Here is a 27920-nt window from a genome sequence, read left to right as displayed (position 1 = left end):
ACCACGGACGTTTATGACAACATATAATGATTGTATATGGTTTCAAACGGCATTATATGACCCTAAGATGTATCCCATAGGGTTTCAAGGCTTTTTGACACCGTGCCCCGAAACCTCAAAATTTCTCAAAAAACGTGGATTATAGCCTTCAATTTTGTTATTTTTTGACTCGCGTGTAAATAAAAATTTCCGAGATGTTAACAATTGTCCTTAACACCCTCCAAGAGTCCAATAGGGTCAGTGGAACCGTCTAATATTATCTTAAACGGTCATTTTACCCGTTCACAACTTGAAGTGATTTCGTAAATTCAAGCCTACCACAGACGTTTATAACAACATATAATGATCATATAATGATTTCAGACGACATTATATAACCTTAAGATGTATCCCTTAGGGTTTCAAGGCTTTTCGCCACATGGCCCCGAAACCTCAAAATTTCCTAAAAAAGCGTGGATTATAGCCTTCTATTTTGTTATTTTTTGACCTTTCTTGCCCGTAAATAAAAATTACCGAGATGTTTATCGTAGTCCCTAATATCCTCCGGGAGTCAAATTGGGTCGGTGGAACCGTCTAACGGGCGTTTATGACAACATATAATGATAATATATGATTTCATACAGCATTATATGACCTTGAGATGTATCCCCTAGGGTGTCAAGGCTTTTCGCAACCGTGCCCCGAAACCTCAAAATTTCTCAAAAAACGTGGATTATAACCTTCAATTTTGTAATTTTTTGACCTTTTTTCGCCCGTAAATAAAAATTACCGAGATGTTAACCATAGTCCTTAATACCCTCCAAGAGTCCAATTTGGTTGGTGGAACCATCCAATATGCCCTTAAACGGTCATTTTACCCGTTCACAACTTGAAGTGATTTCGTAAACTCAAGCCTACCACAGACGTTTATGACAACATATAATGATCATATATAGTTTCATACGACATTATATAACCCCAGATGTATCCCTTAGGGTTTCGAGGCTTTTCGCCACCGAGCTCCGAAACCTCAAAATTTCCTAAAAAGCGTGGATTATAGCCTTCAATTTTGTAATTTTTTGACCTTTTTTTGCCTGTAAATTAAAATTGCTGAGATGTTTACCATGGTCCCTTATATCCCCCGGGAGTCAAATTGGGTTGGTGGAACTGTCTAATATGCCCTTAAACATTCATTTTACCCGTTCACAACTAGCAGTGATTTCGTAAACTCAATCCTACCACGGACGTTTATGACAACATAAATGGTCATATACGGTTTCAAACGACATTATATGACCCTGAGATGTATCCCATAGGGTTTCAAGGCTTTCGCCACCGTGCCCCGAAACCTCAAAATTCCTGTGGATTATAACCTTCAATTTTGTAATTTTTTAACCTTAGTTCGCCTGTAAATAAAAATAGTCGAGATGTTAACCATAGTCCTTAATACCCTCCAAGAGTCCAATTGACTCGGTGGAACTGTCCAATATGCCCTTAAACGGTCATTTTAACCGTTCACAACTTGAAGTGATTTCTAAAACTCAAGCTTACTACAGACGTTTATGACAATGTATTATGATCATATATGGTTTCAAACGGCATTATATGAACCCGAGATGTATTCCTTAGGGTTTCAAGGCTCTTCGCTACCGTGCCCCAAACCTCAAAATTTCCACAAAAAGCGTGGATTATAGCCTTCAATTTTGTAATTTTTTGACCTTTTTTTGCCCGTAAATTAAAATTGCCGAGATGTTAACCATGGTCCTTAATACCCTCCAAGAGTCCAATTGCGTCGGTGGAACCAACCAATATGCCCTTAAACGATAATTTTACTCGTTCAATACTAAAGTAATTTCGTAAATTCAAGCCTACCACGGACGTTTATGACTACATGTAATGATCATATATCTTTTCAAACTGAATTATATGACCTCGAGATGTATCACTTTGGGTCTCAAGGCTTTTCGCCACCGGGCCCCGAAACTTCATAATTCTTCAAAAAGCTTGGATTATAGCCTTCAATTTTGTAATTTTTTGACCTTTCTTTGCACGAAAAGATAAATTGCTGAGATGTTTACCATGGTCCCTAACATCCTCAGGTAGTGAAACTGGGTCGGTGGAACCATCCAATATGCCCTTAAATGGCCATTTTACCCGTTCACAACTTGCACTGATTTTGTAAACTCAAACCTACCACAGACACTAATGACAACAAATAATGATCATATATGGTTTCAAACATAAATACATAACCCTGAGATGTATCTCTTAGGGTTTCAAGGCATTTCGCCACCGTGCCCCGAAACCTTAAATTTCCTCAAAAAGCGTGGATTATAACCTTTAATTTTGTAATTTTTTGATCTTTTTTTGCCCTGAAATAAAAATCGTCGAGATGTTTTCCATGGTCCTTAATACCCTCCAAGAGTCCAACTGGGTCGGTGGAACCATCCAATATGCCCTTAAACGATCATTTTATCCGTTCACAACTTGCACTGATTTCGTAAACTCAAGCTTACCACGAATGTTTATGACATCATGTAATGGTCATATATGGTTTCAAACTGAGTTATATGACCCCAAGATGTATCTCTTAGGGTCTCAAGGCTTTTCGCCACCGTGCCCCAAACCTCAAAATTTTCTCAAAAAGCGTGGATTAGAGCATTTAATTTTGTAATTTTTGACCTTTTTTTACCCATAAAATAAAATTGCCGAGATGTTAACCATGGTCCTTAGTACCCTCCAAGAGTACAATTAGGTCGGTGGATCCATTCAATATGCCCTTAAACGATCATTTTACCCGATCACAACTTGAATTGATTTCGTAAACTCAAGCCTACTACGGACGTTTATGACAACATGTAATGATCATATATGGTTTCAAACTGAATAATATGACCCCGAGATGTATCCTTAGGGTCTCAAGGCTTTTCGCCACTAGGCTCCGAAACCTCAAAATTCCTCAAAAAGCGTGAATTATTATAGCCTTCAATTTTGTAATTTTTGACCTTTTCGCCCGTGAATTATAATTGCCGAGATGTTAATCATAGTCCTTAATACCCTCCAAGAGTCCAATTGGGTCGGTGGAACCATCCAATATGCCCTTAAACGGTCATTTTACTTGTTCACAACTTGAAGTGATTTCGTAAACTAAAGCCTACCACGGAGGCACGGATGTTTATGACAATATTTAATGATCATATACGGTTTTAAAATGAATTATATGATCCCGAGATGTATCCCTTAGGGTTCCAAGGCTTTTCCCCACCAAGCCCCGAAACCTCAAAATTCCTCAAAAAGCGTGGATTATAGCCTTCAATTTTGTAATTTTTTTACCTTTTTTCGCCCGGAAATAAAAATTTCTGAGATGTTTACCATAGTCCCTAATATTCTCCGGGAGTCAAATAGGGTCGGTGGAACCATACAATATGCCCTTAAACGGCCATTTTACCCGTTCACAACTTGCATTGTTTTCGTAAACTCAAGCCTACCACGGACGTTTATGACAGCATATAATGATCATATATGGTTTCAAACGGCATTAAATAACTCGAGATGTATCCCTTAAGGTATCAAGGCTTTTCGCTACCGTGCCCCGAAACCTTATAATTTTCTCAAAAAGCTTGGATTATAATAGCCTTCAATTTTGTAATTTATTGACCTTTTTTAACCAGAAAATAAAAAGTGTCGAGATGTTAACCATGGTCCTTAATATCCTCTGGGAGTCAAATTGGGTCGGAAGAATCGTCCAATATGCCATTAAACGGTCATTTTGCCCATTCACAACTTGCACTGATTTCATAAACTCAAGCCTACCACGCCCGTTTATGACAATATATAATGATCATATATGGTTTCAAACGACATTATATGATCCCGAGATGTATCCCTTAGGGTTTCAAGGCATTTCGCCACCAGGCCCCGAAACCTCAAAATTTTCTAAAAACGCGTGGATTATAGCCTTCAGTTTTGTTATGTTTTAACCTTTTTTCGCCCGGAAAAAAAATTGCCGAGATGTTTACCATGGTCCCTTATACCCTCTAGTAGTCAGATTGGGTCAGTGGAACCATTCAATATACCCTTAAATGGTCATTTTACTCGTTTAGAACTTGCATTGATTTCGTAAACTCAAACCTACCACGGACGTTTATGACAACATGTAATGATCATATATGGTTTCAAACTGAATTATATGACCCCGAGATGTATCTCTTAAGGTCTCATGGCTTTTTCGCCACCAGGCCCCGAAACCTCAAAATTCCTCAAAAAGCGTGTATTATAGCCTTAATTTTGTAATTTTTTAACTTTTTTCGCCCGGAAATAAAAATTGCTGAGATTACCAAGGTCCCTAATATCCTCCAGGAGTCAAATAGGGTCGGTGGAACCATCCAATATGCCCTTAAACAACCATTTTACCCGTTCATAACATGCATTGTTTTTGTAAACTCAAGTCTACCACTAACGTTTATGACAATATATAATGATCATATATGGTTTCAAACGGCATTATATAACTCGGGATGTATCCCTTAGGGTCTCAAGACTTTTCGCCACCGGGCCCCTAAACCTCAAAATTCCTCAAAATCGTGGATTATAGCCTTCAATTTTGTAATTTTTTGTACCTTTTTTCACCCGGAAATAAAAAGTGTTGAGATGTTTACCATGGTCCCTAATATCCTCCAGGAGTCAAATTGGGTCAGTGGAACCATCCAGTATGCCTTTAAACGGTCATTTTACCCGTTCACAACTTGCACTGATTTCGTAAACTCAAGCCTATCACGGACGTTTATGACAACATATAACGATCATATATGGTTTCAAATGACATTATATAACCCGAGATGGATCTCTTAGGGTTTCAAGGCTCGCCACCGGGCCTCGAAACCTCAAAATGTTCTAAAAAAGCATGGATTATAGCCTTCAATTTTGTAATTTTTTAACCTTTTTTTGCCCGAAAATAAAAATTGAGGAGATGTTTACCCTGGTCCCTAATATCCTCCCGGAGTCAAATTGGGTCGGTAGAACCGTCCAATATGCCCTTAAACGGTCATTTTATGTGTTCACAACTTGTAGTGATTTCGTAAATTCAAGTCTACCACGGACGTTTCAGACAACATATAATGATCATACATGGTTTCAAACGCCCATTTTTTGACCACGAGATATATCCCCTAGGATCTCAACATTTTTCACCACCGGGCCCTGAAACCTTAAAATTTCCTCAAAAAACGTGGATTATAGCCTTCGATTTTGTGATTTTTTGACCTTTTTTCGCCCGAAAATAAAATTTTGACGAGATGTTTGTCATGATCTCTAATATCCTCCGGGAGTCAAATTGTGTCGGTGGAACCATCCAATACGTCCTGAAACGGTCATGATTTTACCCGTTCGCAACTTTGCATCGATTTCGTAAACTCAAGTTTACCACGAACATTTATGACATCATATAATGATCATATATGGTTTAAAACAACATTATTTGACCTGAGATGTATCCCTTAGGGTCTCAAGGATTTTCGCTACCAGGCCCCTAAACCTTAAAATTTCCTCAAAAATTTTGGATTGTAGCCTTCAATTTTGTAATTTTTTGACCTTTTTTCGCGTTGAATTATATTAAAAATTGCCGAGATGTTTACCATGGTCCCTAATACCCTCAAACGACATTATGACCCAAAGATATATCCCCTAAGGTCTCAACACTTTTTGCCACCGGGCCCCGTAACCTCAAAATTTCCTCAAAAAGTGTGGATTATAGCTAGAGCTGTCAAAAACTTACCCAACCGGAGAACCCGGCCTTAACGGACAAAGATTTGAACCTAGCCTTTACTCGAACAATGGGGTGAAACTAGTGACCTGTAACCTGACTTGATCTTAACCGAAAACCCATTTGATCCAATTCTTTATGACCTGAACCCGAACCTGCCCCCGACCAGATAGTAACCGTCAACCGATTTAATTCGACCCGAAAATAATCCTAATCTGAACTAGTACCCGACCCAATTAAAACATGAACCCGAGTCATGGAAGGTTTAATAAAATTTCATATACCTTTTATTCAGCTTATATACTGGTATAATTCTGTAAACCCTCAATCCGATTTAATAAAATCTTTTGTTCAGCTTATATAACTTTTGTTCTCTATTACTCGTATATAGGTTTAATAAAATCTTGATCTGATGATGCTTGATCAAATTATGGAAGGCGTAATTATATAGTTTAACTTGGCCACATCGATATTTATTAGAATTGAACTTGAACCAGAACCCGACTCAACACTAACCCGAACCCGAATGTACCATCTTGTTAACCCATCCAAACCCGACTCAACACAACCCGAACGTGAAATTGAACCCGATTTGATTTTAACTCGAATTGAACTCGACCTATATCCGAAAAGGTGAACGACCCGTTATAACTTTAACTGAAATTGACCCAACCTGAACCTGATTTGAAGCTAGATTGACCCGACATAACCTGATCCTGATTTAACCCGAGACCTAATTTGACCCGACCCAAACCCGACTTGAATACCCGAATTGACAGCTCTAAATGAGACCGACCACTCTCCTAGCCTTACCAGTCTCCACCCCCTAAAAAGAATGTGTTGATGTCTTAAACTGCTCTCTTAGGTTAGACTCTTTGAAGAATGCCATGCTTGAACAGTTCTTCTGAGTCTAAAAAGTGTCTGAAACACTCCCTTAGGCAAAATACACTGTTTTCTTACCCTGTTTTGTAGTATTGATGTGGATCATTTTTACATCCCACATGAATGTGTATGTTGTCCAAATTACTACCCAGACGACATGTATGGTAAGCAACTGAACTGAACTGAACTTATTGATTAGTGACTTTTAACTATGGACTAATGATCTTTGATTATTTATTATTTATTATTATACATATGTGTATATACAAATATACATATTAAAATATTTAACAAAAATATAATATTATTATTACTACGTATTATTATTATTATTATTGTTATTATTATTATTATAATTACTATTATTATTATTATTATAATTACTATTATTATTATAATTAATATCATTATTATTATTATTATTATTACTATAATAATTATTATTATTATAATATTATTATTATTATTATTTATTGATTATTATTTTTGTTAATATTATTATTATTTATTGAATATTATTATTATTTATTGATTATTATTATTATTATTATTATTATTTATTGAATATTATTATTATTATTATTATTTATTGATTATTATTATTATTATCATTATTTATTGATTATTATTATCATTATTATTATTATTATTATTATTATTATTATTATTATTTATTGATTATTATTATTATTATTATATCTCAAAAACATACAAAGTTATACAACCTATAGAAAATTAGTGAGAAGCCGAGATACAATCTGGGCCCCCACTCCTCTAGCTATAGAAAAGCCGATCTTAGTAAAAATATGAGCTGCAGCACGCGCCCCAATATCCTGAGTCTTCGAGAACTTCTTGATCCGCTTCAGGAATGCAACAGCTGGATCCTAGTAAAGATATTATTATTATTATTATTATTATTATTATTATCGTCGTTGTAATAAGAGCTTAAAAATATGAAATTTGACTTTATATCATTAGCAATATCATTAGACATGAACTGAACTGAGCTAAGCTGAGCTGAGCTGAAGTAACTGAATTGAATTTCAACGTATGAGAACAGCAATTAGTATTATGTGCACCATGGTGCACTTAGAATTAGGTGCACCATGACTATACTTTTGAACATTTAGTAAAAAAAAATTGAACATCTTACAAAAAATGAACATTTAGTGAAAAGAATATGAACACGTCAGAAAAAATTGAACATGAACATGCAATTTTTATGTTCATATTTTATCAAGAAATGTTCATTTTGTATATATTAAATGTTCAGTTTATATTACAAAATTATTGAATTATTACGAGTTAGTTCAAAATTTGTCTGACTCGTAATAATTTAAAATTTGCAATTGTTTAGATTTTTTTACTAAATGTTCAAAATTTGTTATTGTTCATATTTTTTACTAAAAGTTCAAAATTATAGGCGTGGTGTATTGCGATTGTTCAGATTTTTTTACTAAATGTTCAAAATTTGTGATGTTCAGATTTTTTAAACTAAATGTTCAAAATTCTTGATTGTTCAGATTTCTTTTACTAAATGTTCTAAAGTATAGGCATGATGCATTGCAATTGTTCAGATTTTTTACTAAATGTTCAAAATTTGCGATGTTCAGATGTTTTTACTACATGTTCAAAATTTGCAATTATTCAGATTTTTTTACTAATTGTTCCAAAGTATAAGCGTGGTACACCTAGAAATAAGTGCAGCATGGTGCATCTTAAAATTTGCCTGGGAACAAACCCTTATTGTCTGCACTGCATCGTATTGATGGGCCATAGCACAAGGAAAATACGAGTGATTCGTAAGCCCAAATATAATCTCCATTATTTCAAAAGAAAATTCTAGAAAATGCTTGATATCCCTCCAATCTTCCTTCACTCTGTTTTCCCGGCAATTTTTGACGACATCCTTTCAAAATCTAAGACATTCTCAGAACTAACTAGAACTTTCGATTTATCATCTATAAATAACCTCCAATGGTCTACCAATCTCTTCATCAGAAAAATCACAACAATTCATTCAAAAACCTGCAATTCTAAACACAGAAAAACCCAAGCAACGATCAATTGAAATCACTGAAAGAAACAATGTCGCTGATTCCAAGCTTTTTCGGAAACCGACGAAGCAATGTCTTCGACCCATTCTCTCTTGATTTATTCGACCCTTTCCATGATTTCCCCTTCAACAACACCACCTCTCGATCAATCTCATCCACTGGCAGCGACACCGCTGCGTTTGTGAACGCCAAAATTGACTGGAAAGAGACTCCGGAAGCCCATGTATTCAAAGCGGATCTACCCGGGTTGAAGAAAGAGGAGGTCAAGGTTGAGGTTGAAGACGGGAAAGTGCTCCAGATCAGTGGAGAGAGAAACAGGGAACAAGAGGAGAAGAATGATAAATGGCACCGTGTCAAGCGGAGTTCTGGAAAGTTCTTAAGGAGGTTTAGGCTGCCGGAGAATGCGAAGATGGAGGAGATCAAGGCGAATATGGAGAATGGTGTTCTTACTGTCACTGTTCCTAAAGTTGAAGAGAAGAAGCCTCAAGTTAAGTCTATTGACATCTCTGCTGCTTAAGTGCTTAATGAACCAAGTATTAATGTTAATTATGAAAATTAGTCCATGATCCTGTTTTTTTTTTTTTTTTTTTGTTCTATGTTTGAACTCTGTATCTAATTTAATAATTAATCCATCATGTAATAAAAGTTTATAAAGTTGTTTTTAATCTTGGTTTCTATCTTTCATTCTTTGTTTATTCATACTTAATGTCTTTCATATCGCAACAGAGCACATTTAACAATTGAAAAGTCTTACAAATTATACAGCCTTTATGTATTCTATAATCATAGGCTTTTAGCCACTTGTGCTAACTTAAAGTTAAACCAACCTATACTTAATTTTTCATGATCCAAAACCAACCTGATTTGAAATAGACTTGACTTGATTAACGCAATTCCTATCAACAAGAACACAGTAAGTTATGGCCTTTTAATTGAAATTGATTAGAAAGTGAAATTAGCCTTACCAAAGATGACCATCACCCAAAATGGACGTACTCTCAGGTAAGACTCCACCTGTATTGGAATTGACCCTACTACTACTGCTTGAAGTTATGATATGCCTAATGATGGCAAAAGTTATACTTATTTTAATTTTACTCATAGTATGTCAATTACTAGCATTGCTAGTTTGTTACAATGCACGGACATAACTATTTCATAGAAATATAATCTCAGATTCTATTTTTCACAAAAGAATGAACAGAAATGAGGGTCATTTGAACGTTTCTACGTTGAAAGAACAATTTACGTTCAATTAGTGAATCAAAATATATATAGATCATGATATAAATTCCGAGAGGCCTAGACTTCCATAAAACACAAGCCTCTAAGAAAGTCCTCTACCGGAAACTATAACTTGTGTATAGCTACATCATGGAACGCGAATGTCCAGTCATGACTAACTTGGTCAATCAGTTGGGAAGGTCTATACATGTGATGCTCAGCTTTTGTTGAGCACTCCTAGATTTCCTGTTAGTCATGGCTGTACTATTCACTCGGGTAATTTCATATGTACAGATAGATGCACAAAACTGATGGTTGGGATTGGGAGTTTACATCCTTTCACTCCCATCCAGATTCTCTGAATGATGATCGTCGACAGCAGCAACCTTAGCGGTGCTAACCTTTGTGTTTGCTGCCTTTGGTGCACTTAGCGTTTTAGTGGTTGGTTTTATGGTGCTTGGCACAACAGTCGTGAATCCTTCATCCTCTTTCTTTAGGTCTGCGGGGGGTAAGAAACAATCCATGGACAATCCTTTGATGTTGAAGTCCACTTCTTCAATTGTCCAAACCTCCTCCATACGCGTTCTTGAATGGTTATCAGAGTTTTCCCCATATCTAAACAATGAGACTGAAGTTTTTCCGGCATGTGCTATGTTAACACCATCTATTGTTTGGTAGTCTTGGATATGGGACTCCATAGTGGTCTCCCAAAAAATGCTATCACTCTTCGAAGTCTTTATTCTTAGAAGGTGAGTGTCCTCTAACTGGATCAAAAGTCCTGTCCTTTGGCTGAAATACCCCCAAACTGTGTGGCGGATTATCTCTACATTGCTGCTGCTCCTTGCTTCAAGTGTTGAGGGATTGGCTTCTAGCTTTAGGACAAAGCAATCCTCGTCGTGTACTACTTTCTCGCCAATGCAGAGAGCATTAGTGAATAGATTTGCTGTCATTCTCGGATCAAGACCCTACAAAAAAATCCCATTTGCTGATTAGTTCATGAAATTCGAGATGTAATTAGCTTTGATGAAGACATGAAGTTACCATCCACAGTAAGAGTAAAGATAAAACAAATCAAGGATAAATTATACACTTTTTATCAACTTTCAATATATGAACACAACTCCTCACCTTCAAGATTCAGACTAGTCAACAACCAATTTTCAAAAGAAAGGGAAGAAAATGCTGTTGGTTGGTGAATAAAGAAAGCACTCTAGAGTTTGAGGGCCTTAGTTAGTTCTAAAAGTCAAAAGCAAGCCCAAAGCAAAAGTGTACTGCCCAATAAGCAATAACAAAGCTGATTGAATAATTGAATATGATGCAAAAGAAAATGTTGCCATTAACCCTTTTTCCTAGAGTAAATAGGGTTGTTACAGCTTAAGGTAACAAATAAACAGCAATTAACAATCTGTCATGATGATAATCTTAATAAATGAAAACAATAATATTAGAGGATATCAATCTTAATATGATCATTAGACAGTTCATTATTTAGACATTACAAAATAATCAAGTAGCCTCTAATGGCAACACACATAATTACATAATTTCAATCATTCCAAAAGACAGCAAAAACGAGTAGAATCTCAATCGTGCAATAGTTGTCAATAACCCACTAATTGATACAGAATTAAACTTTAAAGCATGCAATCACATGATTAAGATCTTCTTTAGATAAAATCAAAATGTATACTACTATATGATTTACTACTGTAAATGATCATTGTAATAATATGAACAGAATTTCACTAAAAAGGACATAATCAAACAAATCATACAATTAAGATAAGTTATACTCAATATCCATATCCATAAAGACACACTGCATCATATCTTACTAAGAACAGAATGAAATGGATTAAAGGCGTAACCGGAGACCGGAGCGTAAGTATACCTGTAATGAACGTCGGAGAGGGCGCGGCGGGCCTCGGGAGGCGTGGGAGTTGTGCCAAGGTGTCTGCCTCCAAGCAACCTTCCCATCACTCCCAGCACTAATCTTAGTACCAGAAACAACCAACTCTAAGCACCACAAATCAGGCTTCTTTTGCCATAAAACAAATCCACCAACTTCACCACCATTCTTGGCTCCTTTAACCTTCACCACCTTATTATCTGCTTTTGGGTTATTCACTGATAACCCTTCACCTGCACTGAATTCTGATGCAGTCATCTTCACCTTTCCCATTGCATACATACTGTCAATCGAATTCAAAGCATGCTCTCCTCCCATTGCTGCAATGTACTGATGAATTATGTATTTCGCCATTGATGATTCCTGTAAAACATTTCATCGAACACAAAACCATCAATAAACTGTCTAATTTTTTATTGAAGCATTTTGTCGAACAATTGATGGGCAAAAAAAGAACCCCAGAAACCCAGAAAAAGAAAACAGAGAATCAATCAAAAGGGTTTGTAAAACTTACAATTGGGTGATCTTTGATGCATTTGTTAACCTTATGATCAGCAGGAATTGTGAGAGGGATCAATGGAGCACCAATTACACCAAGAAGAAGCTGAATTTGAGAGTTTCTATCAGCAAAAGGTAAACTAGCAGGAGCTCTACCAGGGTTGGTTTTCATCCAAGATTTCATATTAGGCCATTTATTCTTAGCAGAAGGAAACATTTCTTCAGGAATTGGGACTTCTAATACAGTTTCAAGCCCATCTTCTCTGTCAAAATTAGGGCAAAGTGTCCTCATATTATCCAACAATTAAGGTTTACAGAAACAGGGGATGATGAAAAAACAGAGAACCCAGAAAAATTAAAATAGAGAGAGATTGAAGAGAGAGAAAGAGAGAGTGAAAATTGGAGAAAAAAAGTAGAAAGATTGATTTGTTTAAAAGAGAGGGAAGAATTAGGAAGTGAAAGTGATGGGTGTAGTTTAATTAACGTGCAAAGAGCTAATCAATTTTCTGTTTTTAAGGGAAGGAAATCGTGAAGGCACGCCTCTCTCTCTTCTTTTTCTTCTACCGCCTGCTTGGTTTATTATATACGGAGTATAAATCTTTAATTTCCCCGAGGGATATCCAGTGTACTCGGGATCATGGTAGGCGCGCAATGACACGTGTTGATGAGTGATTCATAGAGAGTAATGGTGTAGACGAGATTTAATATTATTTTACTTGAGTCGTAATATTGTATTATATTGTGATTTGTGAGTGTATTTATTTAAAAGGATTGGTTAGGGATAGATGACAATATAGTGAGAAATTGTAACATGGAAAAGTTGCTGCTTGATTGACGGCAATTGACTGTATGTGCACGTTCAAGTAGCGGTTGCAGATGGACATGAAATAAAAATTTATATTTTGATTGAATAGGTTTATGTATCTTAATTTATTTTTTTAGACCTGAATATGGTATGGTGGGCTATTAATTTATTATTATGCTATTGGCTAATTATATTGGTGGGGCTAATGTAAACAAAGTTTGACTTGGCATATGGAAAATTTAAAGATCTTTCCCACTCAATTTATTTTTATAATCCAAAAGGCATGAAAGCTTTTGCTCATTCATAAAACTTTGGAGAGTAAACAATTCTGAACTTTTTTCATTTCCTTAGTAGTCAAAGAGTTCAAATGTGTTTAGGCCCTTTAGGGTTGTTTTCTCATCACTCCCCACTTTGTCAATATAATATTAAATACTTATATAGAAAAAAAAAAACTAATCAGATAGTATTTGTTTTCGATTCAATAAGCACTTCGTGAGAGGACCATAAAACGTCAAGTTTTGATTGCCCAAAGATTGGCTAAAACAAGATCTGGATTTGTAAAGTTGAAAAGATGTTTAAAACAAGTTCCGAATGATGATTTATCATTGTAATAATGATCTGATCTTAACATGGATGAAAGTTGATCATGATTTCTGAGCAAGAAATATTTATTCACTTCCATGTAAATTTGGATCTAGTACGTAGGGCCTGTTCACATTTCCTTAATTTCATTTCAGTTCAGTTCAGCTCTAATCAGTTCAGTTCAGCCCCAATCAGTTCAGTTCAGCTCCTAATTTTTCTCTCTCATAGTTCAGTTCAGTTTAGCTCAGTTCAGTAAATATGAGCAGGCCCTTATCTAGGTGATGTGTTACCTTAACATGCATGAAAGTATTTTCATTTAACTTCTCTTATGTTTGACACATGGGAGTATAAATACTTCGTAATTTTAAAGCTATTGTTCAAGCCTAGCAATACAATGCACCATTATAACTCACAAATTCACAATTGAATGTCTAGGCCAATTATCCGACTTTAGAGATGGTAACTAACAACAATTGCATATGATAGACTCCAATGTATCTTGTTCTTGTTCAAGAGATACAAATGTCAAACCAACTTACATGAGTATAAAATAAATTTCAAGTTTTCAAGTGAATTGAATAAGATACATTATTAAGAGAACAATATTACTTGGTTATTTAATAAAGGTAAAGTTTTGGGTGAGACGGACTCACGTGAGTCCACTATCATGTTTTTGGTGTTGCGGGCCTCGCGATCGGGTTTAGTTAGTCCGCGCCTTTTTATTGGACTTTTGTTATTGAGCCCGGTCTCACGTGAGTCCGGTCTCACACAAAACCTTTTGTTTAATAAAACATGCCTAGATCCACAAAACGAATGTTATTCTAGGTGTTGGTAAGACCTAAGAAATAATTGAAAAGTGAGTTACAAATAAAGCTTGAATTCACAATAAGCAAATCTTGTCCAAATGAAGATAACAATGTGAGAAAAATCTTGTAACAGAAATAGAATCTAAATTCAATGTCTTAGGAATTATTATTGAAAGCATCAAGTATATAAAACTTGAAATCCATAGATTTTGTCTTTGTCTCTCAAATTCATAACAAAGGGCACCTTCAAATGTTCTAATTAAGACCTATCCTTAAAATTAAGGGGTGCAACGTGCAATTGCAACACCCAAGAATAAAAGAGAGAGAAATTAGAGTTAAGATTAGATAGAAATAAATAGTGATTTAGAGATTAAGTAACCAATTATGTGTCGGCTACCCATGCTTGCTGGAGGGTGCCTAAACATGTGGCCGCCTTACTTCATTGTATATTTTGTGTCTATGAAGAACATGCTGCTTCACGACAAACTAAACTATTTCATACTATGTCCTATTCTTGCGGTGACTCCATTTCTTTTGGGCTAGTTTAAAGGTTCTATCAAAATTACTTCTTACTAGTATAAAAATAATAATGTATCTTAGTTTCAATAATTGTTATAAACTTGGACTATAAAGCATGCATAGGCTATGTATGTTCCTTGTAACTATTTTGATAGATGATCATTATGGCTTGATTATGTTTTCGCCAACTTTATTACACAAGTTTAATAAGCATAGGTTTCTGATGTCGGGTAATTTTGATATACATAGATTTGAAATTTTAACCTAATCAATGTGTAAAATCAGTTAAGGCAGACATTCAATTCTAAAAATGAAAAATATTTTTATAAAGAATACTAGGGTAAGAGAGAAGGGGTGGGATGTGATTCTTATGATTTTATTATTGTTGAAATTGTGTAACTAGTGAACATACATAAATACTTTTCTATAAGTAAATGATGTGATCAAAAGAATAATTTTGTAGTAACGTACTTCAGTATATATATATATATATATATATATATATATATATATATATATATATATATATATATATATATATATATATATATATATATATATATATATATAGTGATATACTAATTGGCTAATTAGTAATTTGGGAGACTAATCTTGTAATTAATCGAAATCGGCTAGCCTATCATGTCATGAAATGCTTTGATTAAGACCTTGTGAAAGACTTAGCTCATGAAAAAAATTAGAATCGGTGGTTGCCAATCATGCAATGCACGTTCTCTTAGAGGTTAAAAACCAAAGCATATTTGTCCCCTTTATTCCTCTTGTGGTGAAGGCGACATGAGAGTAGGAGACCATGTAGATTGTTGATGTCTCTTTCCTACAAGTCAAGAATAGCTTATTTATTTTAGACAAATTGTTGTTAGAAACAAAAATTAAGAACATAACATTAATTAATAATTAATTAAGTTGCATTAATTTGATTAGAACTGGTTTTAATTGGCTTTTCAGGACTCCATGTTGTACTACTTGTACTTGTTTGTATGTATCACCGTCTTTGTTTGGTAAATTATCGCATCTTCATATGAGAAGTAGATGAGGCAATTGCTTTAGTTTTTGGTGAGATAGCTAGTTTACCTAAATTATTCATCTTAACTTGATTTGCCATTTTATAATTAATAGGTTAAATTTATTTCGATTATAACGTTCTTAACAAAGAAAACTAGTTCAAATATAATTTTACGGCAGATAAATATGTAAAACTAAATTATGAAGGTTGTTAAAAATTATGAAGGATGTGGGTCATCTTTAACCATTTTTTAAGCTTTATTATATGGAGAGAGACCTACAATAAGATAACTGCATTGATCATGACAATAAATTCTTTGTTAAGGTAATCTGGACAAAAGTATTTTATAAGCTTATGAAATCAATGCTGATCTTTCTTAATACTTGTCATTTTCGATAAAATTAACGGTCACATTGATTTGAAAACTAATGTAAGATTATGTGAAGGTTCCTTCAAGTCTTTAACCGAACACATGAAGCTAATCTTGGATCATACGACAGCTTGGCTAGCAAGGAAAGAAAAGTGTATCTTACCCGCAAGCAATGCAAATGCAAGAATATTAGGAAGTACGACTCATAGTGTTTAACGATAGAATTTCTTTTTAGGGAAAATTAAGGCACGAAAACTGAAAAAAATAACAAGATATTAAAAATAATGATATTAAAAATAATGTTTTCATAAAAATATGTCACTTCTATAATTATGAAAGGTTAGGACAATGTGACAACTAATTCTGAATAGAGTGATCAAGCAAAAACCTCTTTAAAAATGTTACGAAGAATAATAATGATATGGACGTTGGATCCAAAACTATTTGAATGCATGACAACTACTAATAATTTATCTTCTATTTGCCTGAGCTAGATTTCTAGAGTTGTGACATACCAAAAATTTTAAATTATGAAAAGTTAGGATAATATGACAACTAATTCTGAACAAAATGAGTTTAGTCTCAGCAGAAAATGTGACAAAGAATAATATTGATATCAATGTTGGATCCAAGAATACTTGGACAGCTACTAATAATTTGTCTTCTATTTGTCTCACCTAGATTCAAAGAGTTGTGCAACACCAAAAATCTTTAGAAGATAGAAGGAAGAAAATTTCATAAAATAAAATCAAGTGGGCTAGCACTTAAACAACAGCTAGTAATATTGCGAATCATATCTTGAAATAAATCTTGAATTACAGTTGCGCATACTATAATTAGTCTTTGCAAATTATATTCCGATTTTTTATTTGTCCGTGTGTATTAAAATCTTCACCAACCATTGAGTTGGCTGGTGTATCAAGCGCAGATTCATCAATACTTTAAAACACCAACTATTTTCTGTAATTAATTAATATAAGAATTATCAAGGTTTTATATTTGATTAATTATTAGGGAGAAATAGGGGATGAATTTGTGAGCATTCTTTCACGATCGATGTTTTTGTCCAAAGGAAGCTAATTGTGATTAAGCCAATGAATTGAATATCGATGGTAAAATGGTTTTCCAAGATTATAAACTCAATATTTTAGATTTTCTTTTAATATTATAAGATAGATATGAGTTGAATTATTAAAGTAATTATTATTTTCGAATTTTCGAGGTCCTCATCTTTGTCTGATATTTTAAATTAAAAATAATAGTCCTAAGTTCGATTGGAAAGACATACCATGAGGTCCATGTATGAGAATTGCAATGTTTCATGTATCTATCTTGACCCGCACTAGGCACATTTGTGCACATATCCATATTTATTCAATCTAATTGTTTGTTCTTTTTATTTTATTTAATTTTATTATTTCTTAAAATCGTAATAGCTCAAGTCTAGATAAGACATATTAAAAATGAAATTACATAGCATTTCAGACACACAAATTAGACTAAACTAAACCAAAAGATTGGATCATACAAAACTAAATTATGATTAGACCAGACAAAAAATATACAAATTAGAACATATTATGCATGCATAACAGTATAACACCTTGAATAAGCATAGGTTGAGCCCTAAGTACGAAGTACTCCATATACATTAACATTCTCATTTCCACTGTCATTATAGATTGTAAAGCACTTAACAATTTATACACCATATGAAAGAGAATTCTTGTGCATTTATAAATAAATCATACTTGTATAGTTGTATGATAGTGTAGGAATCAATCATATCCATAGCAAATAATTAACATGAATAGAAATGAATTATATCCATAACAAATAACGTTCATTTTCAAATTTCAGATAGTCAACGGTGATTATTAAGAATTATATGCGGAGTATAATTGCGAATGAAGCCTCATGCAAGTCAATAAGTGATACATATATATCCTCGATCATTTCTTCGCAAACAAGTATCTTATTAACAATTTATACCGACTTTAACCGACTCCTTACAGTTGCAATTTGATTAATTTTCTCACTTTTTTTCTTTTTCTTATTTTTTTGGTAAAGAAAGTAATCTTACGAATTAAAGGCAATACCTTACGTCAAAAGACATGCAATGATTATAATCTTTGAGTACGGATGTTTTTTTTTCAAAGGGGAGGTACACACCTTCAAGTAAAGAGGGGTATTTTTAAATGTATATTAATGACACAATTAATAGCGTATTACGATAACCCCATTTTATATAAAGACTGCTACTTTTGCTAGTTTTTTTTAAGGCCACATTACAAGATACATTAATTTAGAAGAAATATAAAGACTGCTATTTTATATAAAGTTTATATAACCCCATTTTATATAAAGACTGCTATTTTATATAAAGTTTATTGACTTTGGCGGAAATTGATCTTTTATAATCTAATTCCCGCTGCTTGCCCTCAAAAAAAAAAAAAAAAAGAAATATAAACCTCTCTTCCCCTACCTGCATTAATAAGCAACATTTGATTAGAGGTCATTTCTAAGATATTGACATGATTACGTGAAATAATATAATTATCCGTGTTGAATTATTCAATTGTTGAGATCAAGGCATAAAGCCTCTTATTATAGTACCGTACCAATAGCATACTATCTACGTATCAAGCTCTACAAAGAGTAATCCCTAATAACTTTTAATTATTAGCTCTTTTTTAAAAAAAAAAAAAGTGTGTGGACATATATACCCCTATTTTATTTGTTTACATATATATTCCATTACATGTAAGGCCAAAACCGAAAGTGCTTTCCAAATATTATGTAGCTAGATCTAAAGAGTGACATTATTTTTAAACATCCTAACACAAAATTGTGGCTATTAAAATGGCCTAAATTAAAGAGGTATTCTCTACATCCAAACCTTATTATCTTATTTCACCTTATTTTTACACTAAATTAAACTTTATCAGTTCTAATTAGACTTAAAACTTTGAACAAAACATACTCTAACTTATAAAACAGCTTTCTATATTATAAACAAACTAAGTTTTATATATCCTCCAATAATCCCAAATTAAAATTACAACGTTAATATGATAGATATATTAAAGATTCAAAGAAAGATAACTATGGCATATTAAATCAAATCCTTAAAATTAAACAATGTAGTTATACTCCTTAAATTCCTCAATCTAAAATAATAAAATAATTTAAGGACTATTACATAGGACCCGAAAGAGGGAATAGAAAAATAATCCTGTAAACGGTCCAATTTCTGACTTTCCAGTTTAAAGTAGATGGAAACACAGCTAGATGGTGTTTATAAGTCTAAATTAAGGTAGGCCCAACTCCCTTAAAATTGATTTAATGACACATTGGGCCCCATTTACAGCCATAATCCACATCGCATTAACAGGAAATAACATTATTGGCATCATTAAATATGCCTAAAATACCACTAACCAAAGGCACTTTTGCCAATGCACCCATATTTCAAACCTTATTTAGAATGCCTCCGCTTTAATGTTTTTCACATTTATTTATTTTTCTTCTTTGGTGTAGAAAAAGTCACAAAAAACAATAATGTAGACGTAATTTAATTGAAAGCCATAGGCTCCACGCCCATAACTTTAATCAGCCAAGCTATTGGCATTCACTAATCATATCATTCATATGTAACCTTACAAGTTACAATCACAACATAGGTAAGTAAAAATACAACATAATTGAAAATTATAACAATTATAAACTAAAATTCCCAAAAAAAAAAAAAAAAAAAAAAAAAAAAACCCTACTCTTTTACTGTTTTACAGGCATTGCAGCGGGTGCAATGAACATGCATCTTCTACTATTGGATAGGATAATGAAAAATAACTAGCAAAATCTAATTAACTTTTTGGATAACAAGGATGAATTAGTCATTTCATTTCAACTATTCCTGCTCAAAACTCAATTTCAGTCGCGAATAGCAAATACATTACTGGGAAGAGGATCCCCTTTTCTCCTTTTTGAAGGATTCTTTTACACTTGAGTTAAGTTCTTCCCAGTGAAATGCCGAGGACAGAGTGAGTCTTAACAGATTACAACATGACAGACAATGCTGATGAATTCCTAACATGTCCTTGAGATAGATTGCATAATTGATACAACATGAAGTAAGATTGAGCTATTCGCTAAAAAGCTCTTGGGGCTAACCTAATACTATAAACAAACCTTGCCTAATGCTGCTATAAGGCATGCTTGAGGTGCGGATGGAGTGGAAGGATACCTGCATTTTGCTGATGGGGCCTTTGCAGAAACCTTTTATGCTTTTTTTTTTTTTTTTTCTTTTTTCTTGAAACATTACAACAAGTTGCCGCCCTTGCTTCTGTACAGGAATCTTAAGATGGAACATTGAAGTGAAAGAGCCAAGAGATGACGAAGGCAAAGACCATACAAGCCAGCAGGAAATTCAGAAACCTATGCCCTTGCCAGAAATGCCGAGTCTCAGATGGATGAGGAGGAGCAGCTGTGGGTACAGGATCTTGAGCCTCATTCCATTGCTCCATTAGTTCTACTTCATTTACACCAACCACATTGCGAGCTGTTGAACCACATATCTCGCAGGTTCTGCATCAAATTGAAGTGAAAAATAAGTTTAGATCAGTCAGGCACAGGAAAGAAAGCTGACATCAATCAGCTGCTGAGGTGAGAATAGTTCTGAGAAGAACTGTGCAAAAAAGCCAGGATTTTAAACAAGGGAAAAAGGAAAAACGACGCATAAAAAAAAAAAAAAAAAAAAAAAAAACTGACAATTTGCAAATTCACTCCAAGATAATTTGTTCTCATACCAAAATATTCTGGGAGGCGCAACCGCGCAAGGGATATAATATTAGATGATTGTTAAATTCCCAATTCAGGAAAAGAGGCTAAGCACATATCAGGAAACTTGCACTTTAAAGTAATGAAGAAAAATTAATATTGACGCACATGAGACTTAATATACGAAGTATAATGTCTTTCGAAATTTTAATGAACAGAACATAAACTTTTTCTCCAATTCATTTCCTAGGTACAATTTCACATACTTAAAGCTCCTTACCACTGAAAAAAAGGAAAGCTCCATAGATGTCAAACTTTAGAGATCTGTAGCCAGGCGGAGCAATATATTTGCGGCAAATAGACAAAAGAGCTACACTCCAGCCAGAACTAGCTCACAATATTATCATTAATCCCACTAACTCTTTCCTTTATTCTTTTCTTTGGGTAAGACCAAGCAGGAGTATTAATAAATGGACAGAGTGCCAAAATTATTTACCACTATCTCCTTTGGAAGGAGGAGTTATAGGGAGTAATTATAAGTTAGCACTACAATTTTATCTCCAGAAATTTTAAGATACATTACTTGACTTAAGAGTTAAGGCTATCAAGTGTCAGTGTGTAACCCAATACATGGCACTCAACACAGTAAATCCAGGCATAAATTTTATCACCTCCCCCTTGTTCCTACCCCTGCCATAGGATGGACTGAAGAATGACACAGACTTTTTATATTTTAGGATCAGTAAACACATCCAACACTTTAGTGCACTTTCAATCAATGCAGATTCAGCTTTAATATATCCTTTCAAAGTTATTTAAATGCACCACAAATGGACAAATCTTAAAGACAAATATCCCACTGCGATCATTTCAATTATAACCAACTTAGATTATCAAGTGAAATGCTCATTTATAAACAATGGCATTTAAGTTCTAAAATCTGCTAAGCCCTACATTATGCATCTCAGGTATACATGTTCACTAGGTTCTGAACTTTCAAAACGTCATGCTCTGCACAGATGAAAGACCTGGATGAGGTAATGCCAGCCAATTTCCAAACTTGGTCATTGGCTTTTTGCATTGGCAAAAAAGTGAATGGCGCAAAACAAAAGCAAATAAGTAACACATTGTCATATAAAAGTAGCTGCTTAGATCACAACTCCATTTATAGATCATCATCCATGTCAAGAAATTAAGCTTGGTAAGTAAATCAAACTTTTTAAATTCCATTCCAGCATATCTGTATCCAGCCTCTAATTATTTGACAGAATACAAAAGGGCACTTTACATTTGGGCCAAAAATATACAAAGTATATTACAAGTAGGCTATCATGAATGGATAAAGGGTAGGGAATCTAGGAATGCTATGTACAAGTAGCCAATTAAGAATGGTGGGAAACTTACAAGAGAGGAGGAATACAATGAAACACAACTCCCAAAAAAAATACGGAGTCAAAAAATGGAAACGCATTTAAGTTGAGAATCTAAAGTAATTTAACTTTGACAATCAAAACCATAAGAACTTACAACGGAGTAGTGGAGTACTATATTGATTAAAAAAAAAAAAAGTAGAGCAATATTTGGATTATTTTATAAGCTTTATGAGCACCAAAGAACTTGATAAGCACTACCCTATAGAAGTATGGAGTCTAAAAAAAGAAGTCAACCAACTAGCATCCAATTTTAGACAACAATATACTAAAACAATACTTGAGAGCTACAAAGTAATTAACAGTTGAACTTTTTTGCACAACTTGTCAATGTTCTAAAGTATCTAGCCAGTAGCCACTGCTAAACTCAGCAATTTGAGCATGAACTATAATACGTATCCAATAACTTGGTGGAACATAATCATGGTTCTTGGCATTAGCACATCAATATTTGCATATAAGATGCACCACCTTCTGCTCTTATTTTGTGACTCCTTTCACTTCCATAACAAACCATCACAGAGCCCAAGTGACATACAGAAAGTAGCAAACATGAAAAACAAACAAAAAGCTACTTTGTAGAAAATTAAACGCAAATATACAACTTAACATTCTGAAATTTACAAAGCTTAGAAATTTTATTCAGCTAGTAAGTGATGAACTTGTCTAATATGTCTGCCTTGAAAACTTATCAGCTACTTCCTCCTCAGTACAAATTTGATGGAATATAGCCAAAATGGTCAAATCGGCAAGACATGCTAGAGTACAATAACACAAAAATATCTAATAAGTAACAACAAATCAATCATCAAATGTCAATTTGTGATGATGCTAGATTTATCCACACACGTGTTATAGCTACTATGAAAAACACTCTATGCTTTATGCAATTAGTCTAGCAATGCAGGTAATTGCTACTTATCTCGTCATCCAGTGTCAAGTACTCATTAGAGAAAGTATCTCAAGAGGCAAGGAAAAGAAGCATATTCTTAAATGGAAGTGAATTCCCAAATTGTCTACTTACCAATTTTTATATGTGGTATCATCTAATACAATCAAATTTCAACTTTATCAACTATAAGTCGGAGAATCCGAACAGACAATAAAGGGGAATCGAGTATGCATTGTAAAAAGGTTTCTCATATTTCACATGACAGGAAATAGAAACAACCTTCAGCACAACACCTAACTCATAAAAGCCAGTTAAAGTATTCACATGAAACAAATGCAGTTGCTACATCAACATACTACTAAAACAACTTAAGATATAATTATCAAAAAAGGAAGTTACCGACACAAACAACCCAGAAATTTTTTAAAAAACAAAACTTCAGTTATACGTAATGATATTAAGTTGAGAATCTAATTAATTAGATAAACAAGTAGAGAACCCCATGGTCCATACAACTTTCACTTTATTAATAACTTGATTCCTTCACTCATTTTTGACCCAACTTTACTTTGTTTTTAACATTTTTCCTCCCTTTATTTTATCCAAAACACAAAATGTGTCTATTCTTAATTCATAGTGCACCAATATACTACCTTTCATGAATACAAGCTCTCTTTTATGGTTTACCTAATGAAAAACCTCCCTATGAGCCAGACTGCCAGAGTATAAAGCATTCAAAACAAGTCATACCCACTCACAAATGATCCAAATCAAGGACCCTTCCGTTTTCAAAGCGTAAACAATACGATTACATATCCAAGTAATCATGTTGTTAGCTGTCTAATCACCATTGATTTATCAACTAATGAACAGTTAACACATTGGCTTTTCCATAATTAAAAGTAACAAACCTAAACTCCATTCAACATACACAAAAGTACAAAACAATGAAAACATCAGAAAAAATAAGCAAAAATAAATAAAAAATCACAACACCCCAAACTATAATAATAATCAAAGCATCAGCAAAAAAAACAAAAACAATTTAATTAATTAATTAACTAAGCTTAAAATTAAGCAAGAAATGCAAAAAATGAGGCAAAATCCAAAATAAAAACACTAATTTAAAAAGTGAAGAAGTAGAGTAAAATGCAATAAACTTACTTATTGCCTCTAATTTTGAACCAAGCTTCAGCACAATGTTTATGAGCAGCAGCTAAATCTTCCTTACAAGAACAACCCAATTCAATTGGGAACCCAGATTCAGGGTTAGACCCATCTAAGCTCATATGACAAATTCTACAATCTCTCTCAACTTTCGACAAATGCACCGCCACTTTCGTCTCCACCGCCGTCGCCGCCGCAGCACCGCCGTCTTTCTCCAGATCCACCACCGAACATTCCGACAAGCAAGAAGAAGAAGACAAAGAGGGTCTTCTTTTCTCACCACCAACAACAACTTCACCCACTCCAACAACAATCACTCTTGTACATGACTCACTTGATGAGCTGCTGCTGCTGTCTTCGTCGGAGCAACGGACACTCTCCTCGTCGGAATCCTCGCCGGAGACGGCGACGGCGGCGGATCTCCGGCGGGGAATTCCTTGGTCAATATCGATAACATGGATTTGATGGGATGGCATTATGGTTGACATTGGGGTTAATCTTCATGTAAGTAAGATCATAGAAATGGGTGGGAATAATGAGATTTATAGAAGTGGGTTTTGTTAAATTGTTTGTTAATTGAAGTGGGGTTGTTTGTTTGTTTGTCTGTGCTACTGCTAGTGCTACTCCATTGAAGATGAAGAGAGTAGGTGAAGAAGAAGAGGAGAGAAGAGAGGTGGGGTGGGGGGGTGTTGTTGTTGGTTTGCTTTTGTTTGGGTTTAAGAGAGGTGCCCAGGAAGGGCGGAGGAGAGAGAAAATGGAGGTCTGATTTTTTTACGGGCAACAACAGGGTACTACTAATTATATTAAAAAAGATACGAGTGTGAAGAATGTAATCTTTAATTAATCCTCGGCTTATGTCAACTAGCTACTTGGTTAAAGTCTTAGATGATATCGTCTTTGTTTTATTCTATTCAAGTTGTTACGGAGTTTGTTTGTGTTGTTACAAAGTGTAGAATGTAACTTAAAATTATGAAGTATTATTCATTTATTCTGTATGATCTAAATTTATTTTACTATAATATATTTTCGTTGTATTACATTTATTAATGAGTGTGTTAGAGTTTATTTTTGCAAATCACCATAGTTTACCTTACTAGTGTTTTATTTAAATTTATCAGAGCATTTTTTATCTGAAATAAGTCAAAATATGTTGAATAGGATAACGTCTTAAATATTCTTGACCAAATATCAAGTTTTCTTTGTTTACCCTTTATATGGTTATATACTTACAAGAAAATAGAAGAATCTAAACTTTACAAGGTGAATTTCATCTTAATGACATGCAATATTTACAATTTTAATGCCATTGGAATAAACATTAGACTAAAAACATGTTCACATTTACTGAATTAAGCTGAACTGAACTGAATTGATTGAAGCTGAACTAAACTAAATTGAACTGAATATTTTATGATAGAAGGAAATTAAGAGTTGATTTGAACTTATTAGAGCTGAATTGAACTGAAATTAAGCTAAAGTGAACATGCCCTAAAATGTATAAGAAGCATTAGTTGTTGAGAATATATTGTATGAGTCAGAATTCACGGCAAGACAAATATATGTAATTTCATTTTTTTACTTTTTTATTACAGCAAAATATATGTAATTGAATGTTTATTTTAAAAAAAAAATTTGATTTTGTTGACTATTAAATTTAGACATAAGTTTTGAATTTTCATCTAAATTAATGAAGATTTCATATAAGTTACTCGTTTTACTTTGTAGATATGCCAGGTTTTTTAAAAATTATATGTATTGGATGAATGGACTCAAAGTAGAACATATTCACCTATTCCGTAATAATTTTTAAATCATAAACGTGTAAGGATACAATTATTGAAGAAACTCCAAAATAAATAAGTGTATTCAAAATTTTGAAGCAATTTTGCACCAGGTCACACTAGTCAAACTTCTACACTTACAAGTGTTGCAAACTAAAGAGTACTCCTTGTCATTATTGCAAACTAAAGAGTATTGTATTTACAAAGCCTGTGTTATAAAATCTCTATATTATCCTTTCTAGTTTTAACACATGAATCGATATTGACAAACCATTATTGCAATGCATTATAATTAGACTTCACTTAGAATATCTTGTCGGAATTTAAATTATAAATTTGGTTTATCTAGCAAATAAAGCTGCATGCATAATATAGAACTGTATTAAACAAGATAGATGACTAATTATTTATAGAGTTATACTCAACAACTTTGTAGTTTGTCGAGTCAAAACTCAACATTTGAATGAGAATAGTATCATAGCTAGCGTATAACGTGTGACATTTAATGATCAAAACTATAGCCATAAAGCTGACTGAATTAAGATTTATAGTATCACTTGAGGCACGTCTACCATGTGAATACCTAAACCTTCTCGTGATAACTGAGATCTTATGTTTACACTGCCTATTTTATACACTATTTGGAGTATGATTTTCTTTTTGTAATTTTGGTTTTGTAGGTGTTTCGAGTAGAAACAATGGGACCTTGCCGAAGGTCCAATAAGGTGGTGAACACTGGGCTCGGTCCAAGTGATGATGGACCGAGGATTTCTTGCACAGCAAACACACGTAAACTAGCCTCGGGGGTGTTGCCGAGGAAGGCCCCTCCGATGCTAAAGTTAGTACAATGTGTAGAGAGAGAAAGCTATGCAAGAGAATTAATTGCTTGAGGCTTTGTGTGTATGTATGTGAATCCATGTACAAATATAATATTGATGGCTTTTATACCTTTGCACATATGGGAGGAATGGGCTTTGGCCCAATTGACTTGCCTTGTGGACTGATCTTGACTTTAACATTATTTGGAGAGTTGAACCTTGACCTTGGGCTTTTAATTGGATCATTTAGTGACTAGGCCCAATTGGACTAAATTGGACCCAAACAACTTGCCCCCCAGACCCGATTTGGAAGAATGACGGGTCGGGTTTAATTAATCAGAAAAAGGAGGGAAGTAAATGATTTAATTAATCCAAAAGATTTAAATTTAAACCGCCATTAATGAGATAACGGCTGATGGATGGATAATTTGTGGAAGTTGGACGGATAATGGGTAGTTAATCATTGGGACGTGTGTTTAACGGTTACTTAGTGAGGTATTTAAGAAAAAATTAAAAGCGCGGCCCCTCAAATTCCATTTCTGGAGATTAAACTAAAGAGGCGCACTATCTCTCCTCACTTCTTCACAAACACGAACCCAAAATTCTCGAGAGAACTCAAGAATCCGCATCAAAACTT

At 34.0% G+C, this 27920-nt stretch overlaps 3 protein-coding genes across 3 annotated transcripts; 1 reads left to right on the top strand and 2 right to left on the bottom strand.

Moving 5' to 3' along the window:
• Positions 1 to 8647: 8647 nt before the first annotated feature.
• Positions 8648 to 9292, top strand: LOC145594522 (17.8 kDa class I heat shock protein-like). Its single transcript, XM_081650832.1, has one exon. The coding sequence runs from the start codon at positions 8711 to 8713 to the stop codon at positions 9194 to 9196; it is 486 nt and encodes a 161-aa protein (XP_081506958.1). The 5' UTR covers positions 8648 to 8710; the 3' UTR covers positions 9197 to 9292.
• Positions 9293 to 9892: 600 nt separating this feature from the next.
• On the bottom strand, positions 9893 to 12838 carry LOC145594989 (uncharacterized). The gene is made up of 3 exons (XM_081651342.1): positions 12327 to 12838; positions 11795 to 12175; positions 9893 to 10868 (listed from the first exon to the last, which is right to left on the bottom strand). Exons 1-3 carry the CDS (start codon positions 12600 to 12602, stop codon positions 10233 to 10235), a joined length of 1293 nt encoding a protein of 430 aa, XP_081507468.1. The 5' UTR covers positions 12603 to 12838; the 3' UTR covers positions 9893 to 10232.
• Positions 12839 to 20191: 7353 nt separating this feature from the next.
• Positions 20192 to 25449, bottom strand: LOC145594676 (uncharacterized). Its single transcript, XM_081651012.1, has 2 exons — positions 24682 to 25449; positions 20192 to 21003 (listed from the first exon to the last, which is right to left on the bottom strand). Exons 1-2 carry the CDS (start codon positions 25170 to 25172, stop codon positions 20775 to 20777), a joined length of 720 nt encoding a protein of 239 aa, XP_081507138.1. The 5' UTR covers positions 25173 to 25449; the 3' UTR covers positions 20192 to 20774.
• Between the last annotated feature and the right edge of the window lie 2471 nt (positions 25450 to 27920).

This window comes from Chenopodium album, chromosome 19 (assembly GCF_948465745.1).
Source record: "Chenopodium album chromosome 19, dcCheAlbu1.1, whole genome shotgun sequence".
Classification (NCBI taxonomy): Eukaryota; Viridiplantae; Streptophyta; class Magnoliopsida; order Caryophyllales; family Amaranthaceae; genus Chenopodium; species Chenopodium album.
Note: the sequence above shows the minus strand (reverse complement) of the source record. Positions and strands in the feature narration are given on the sequence as shown.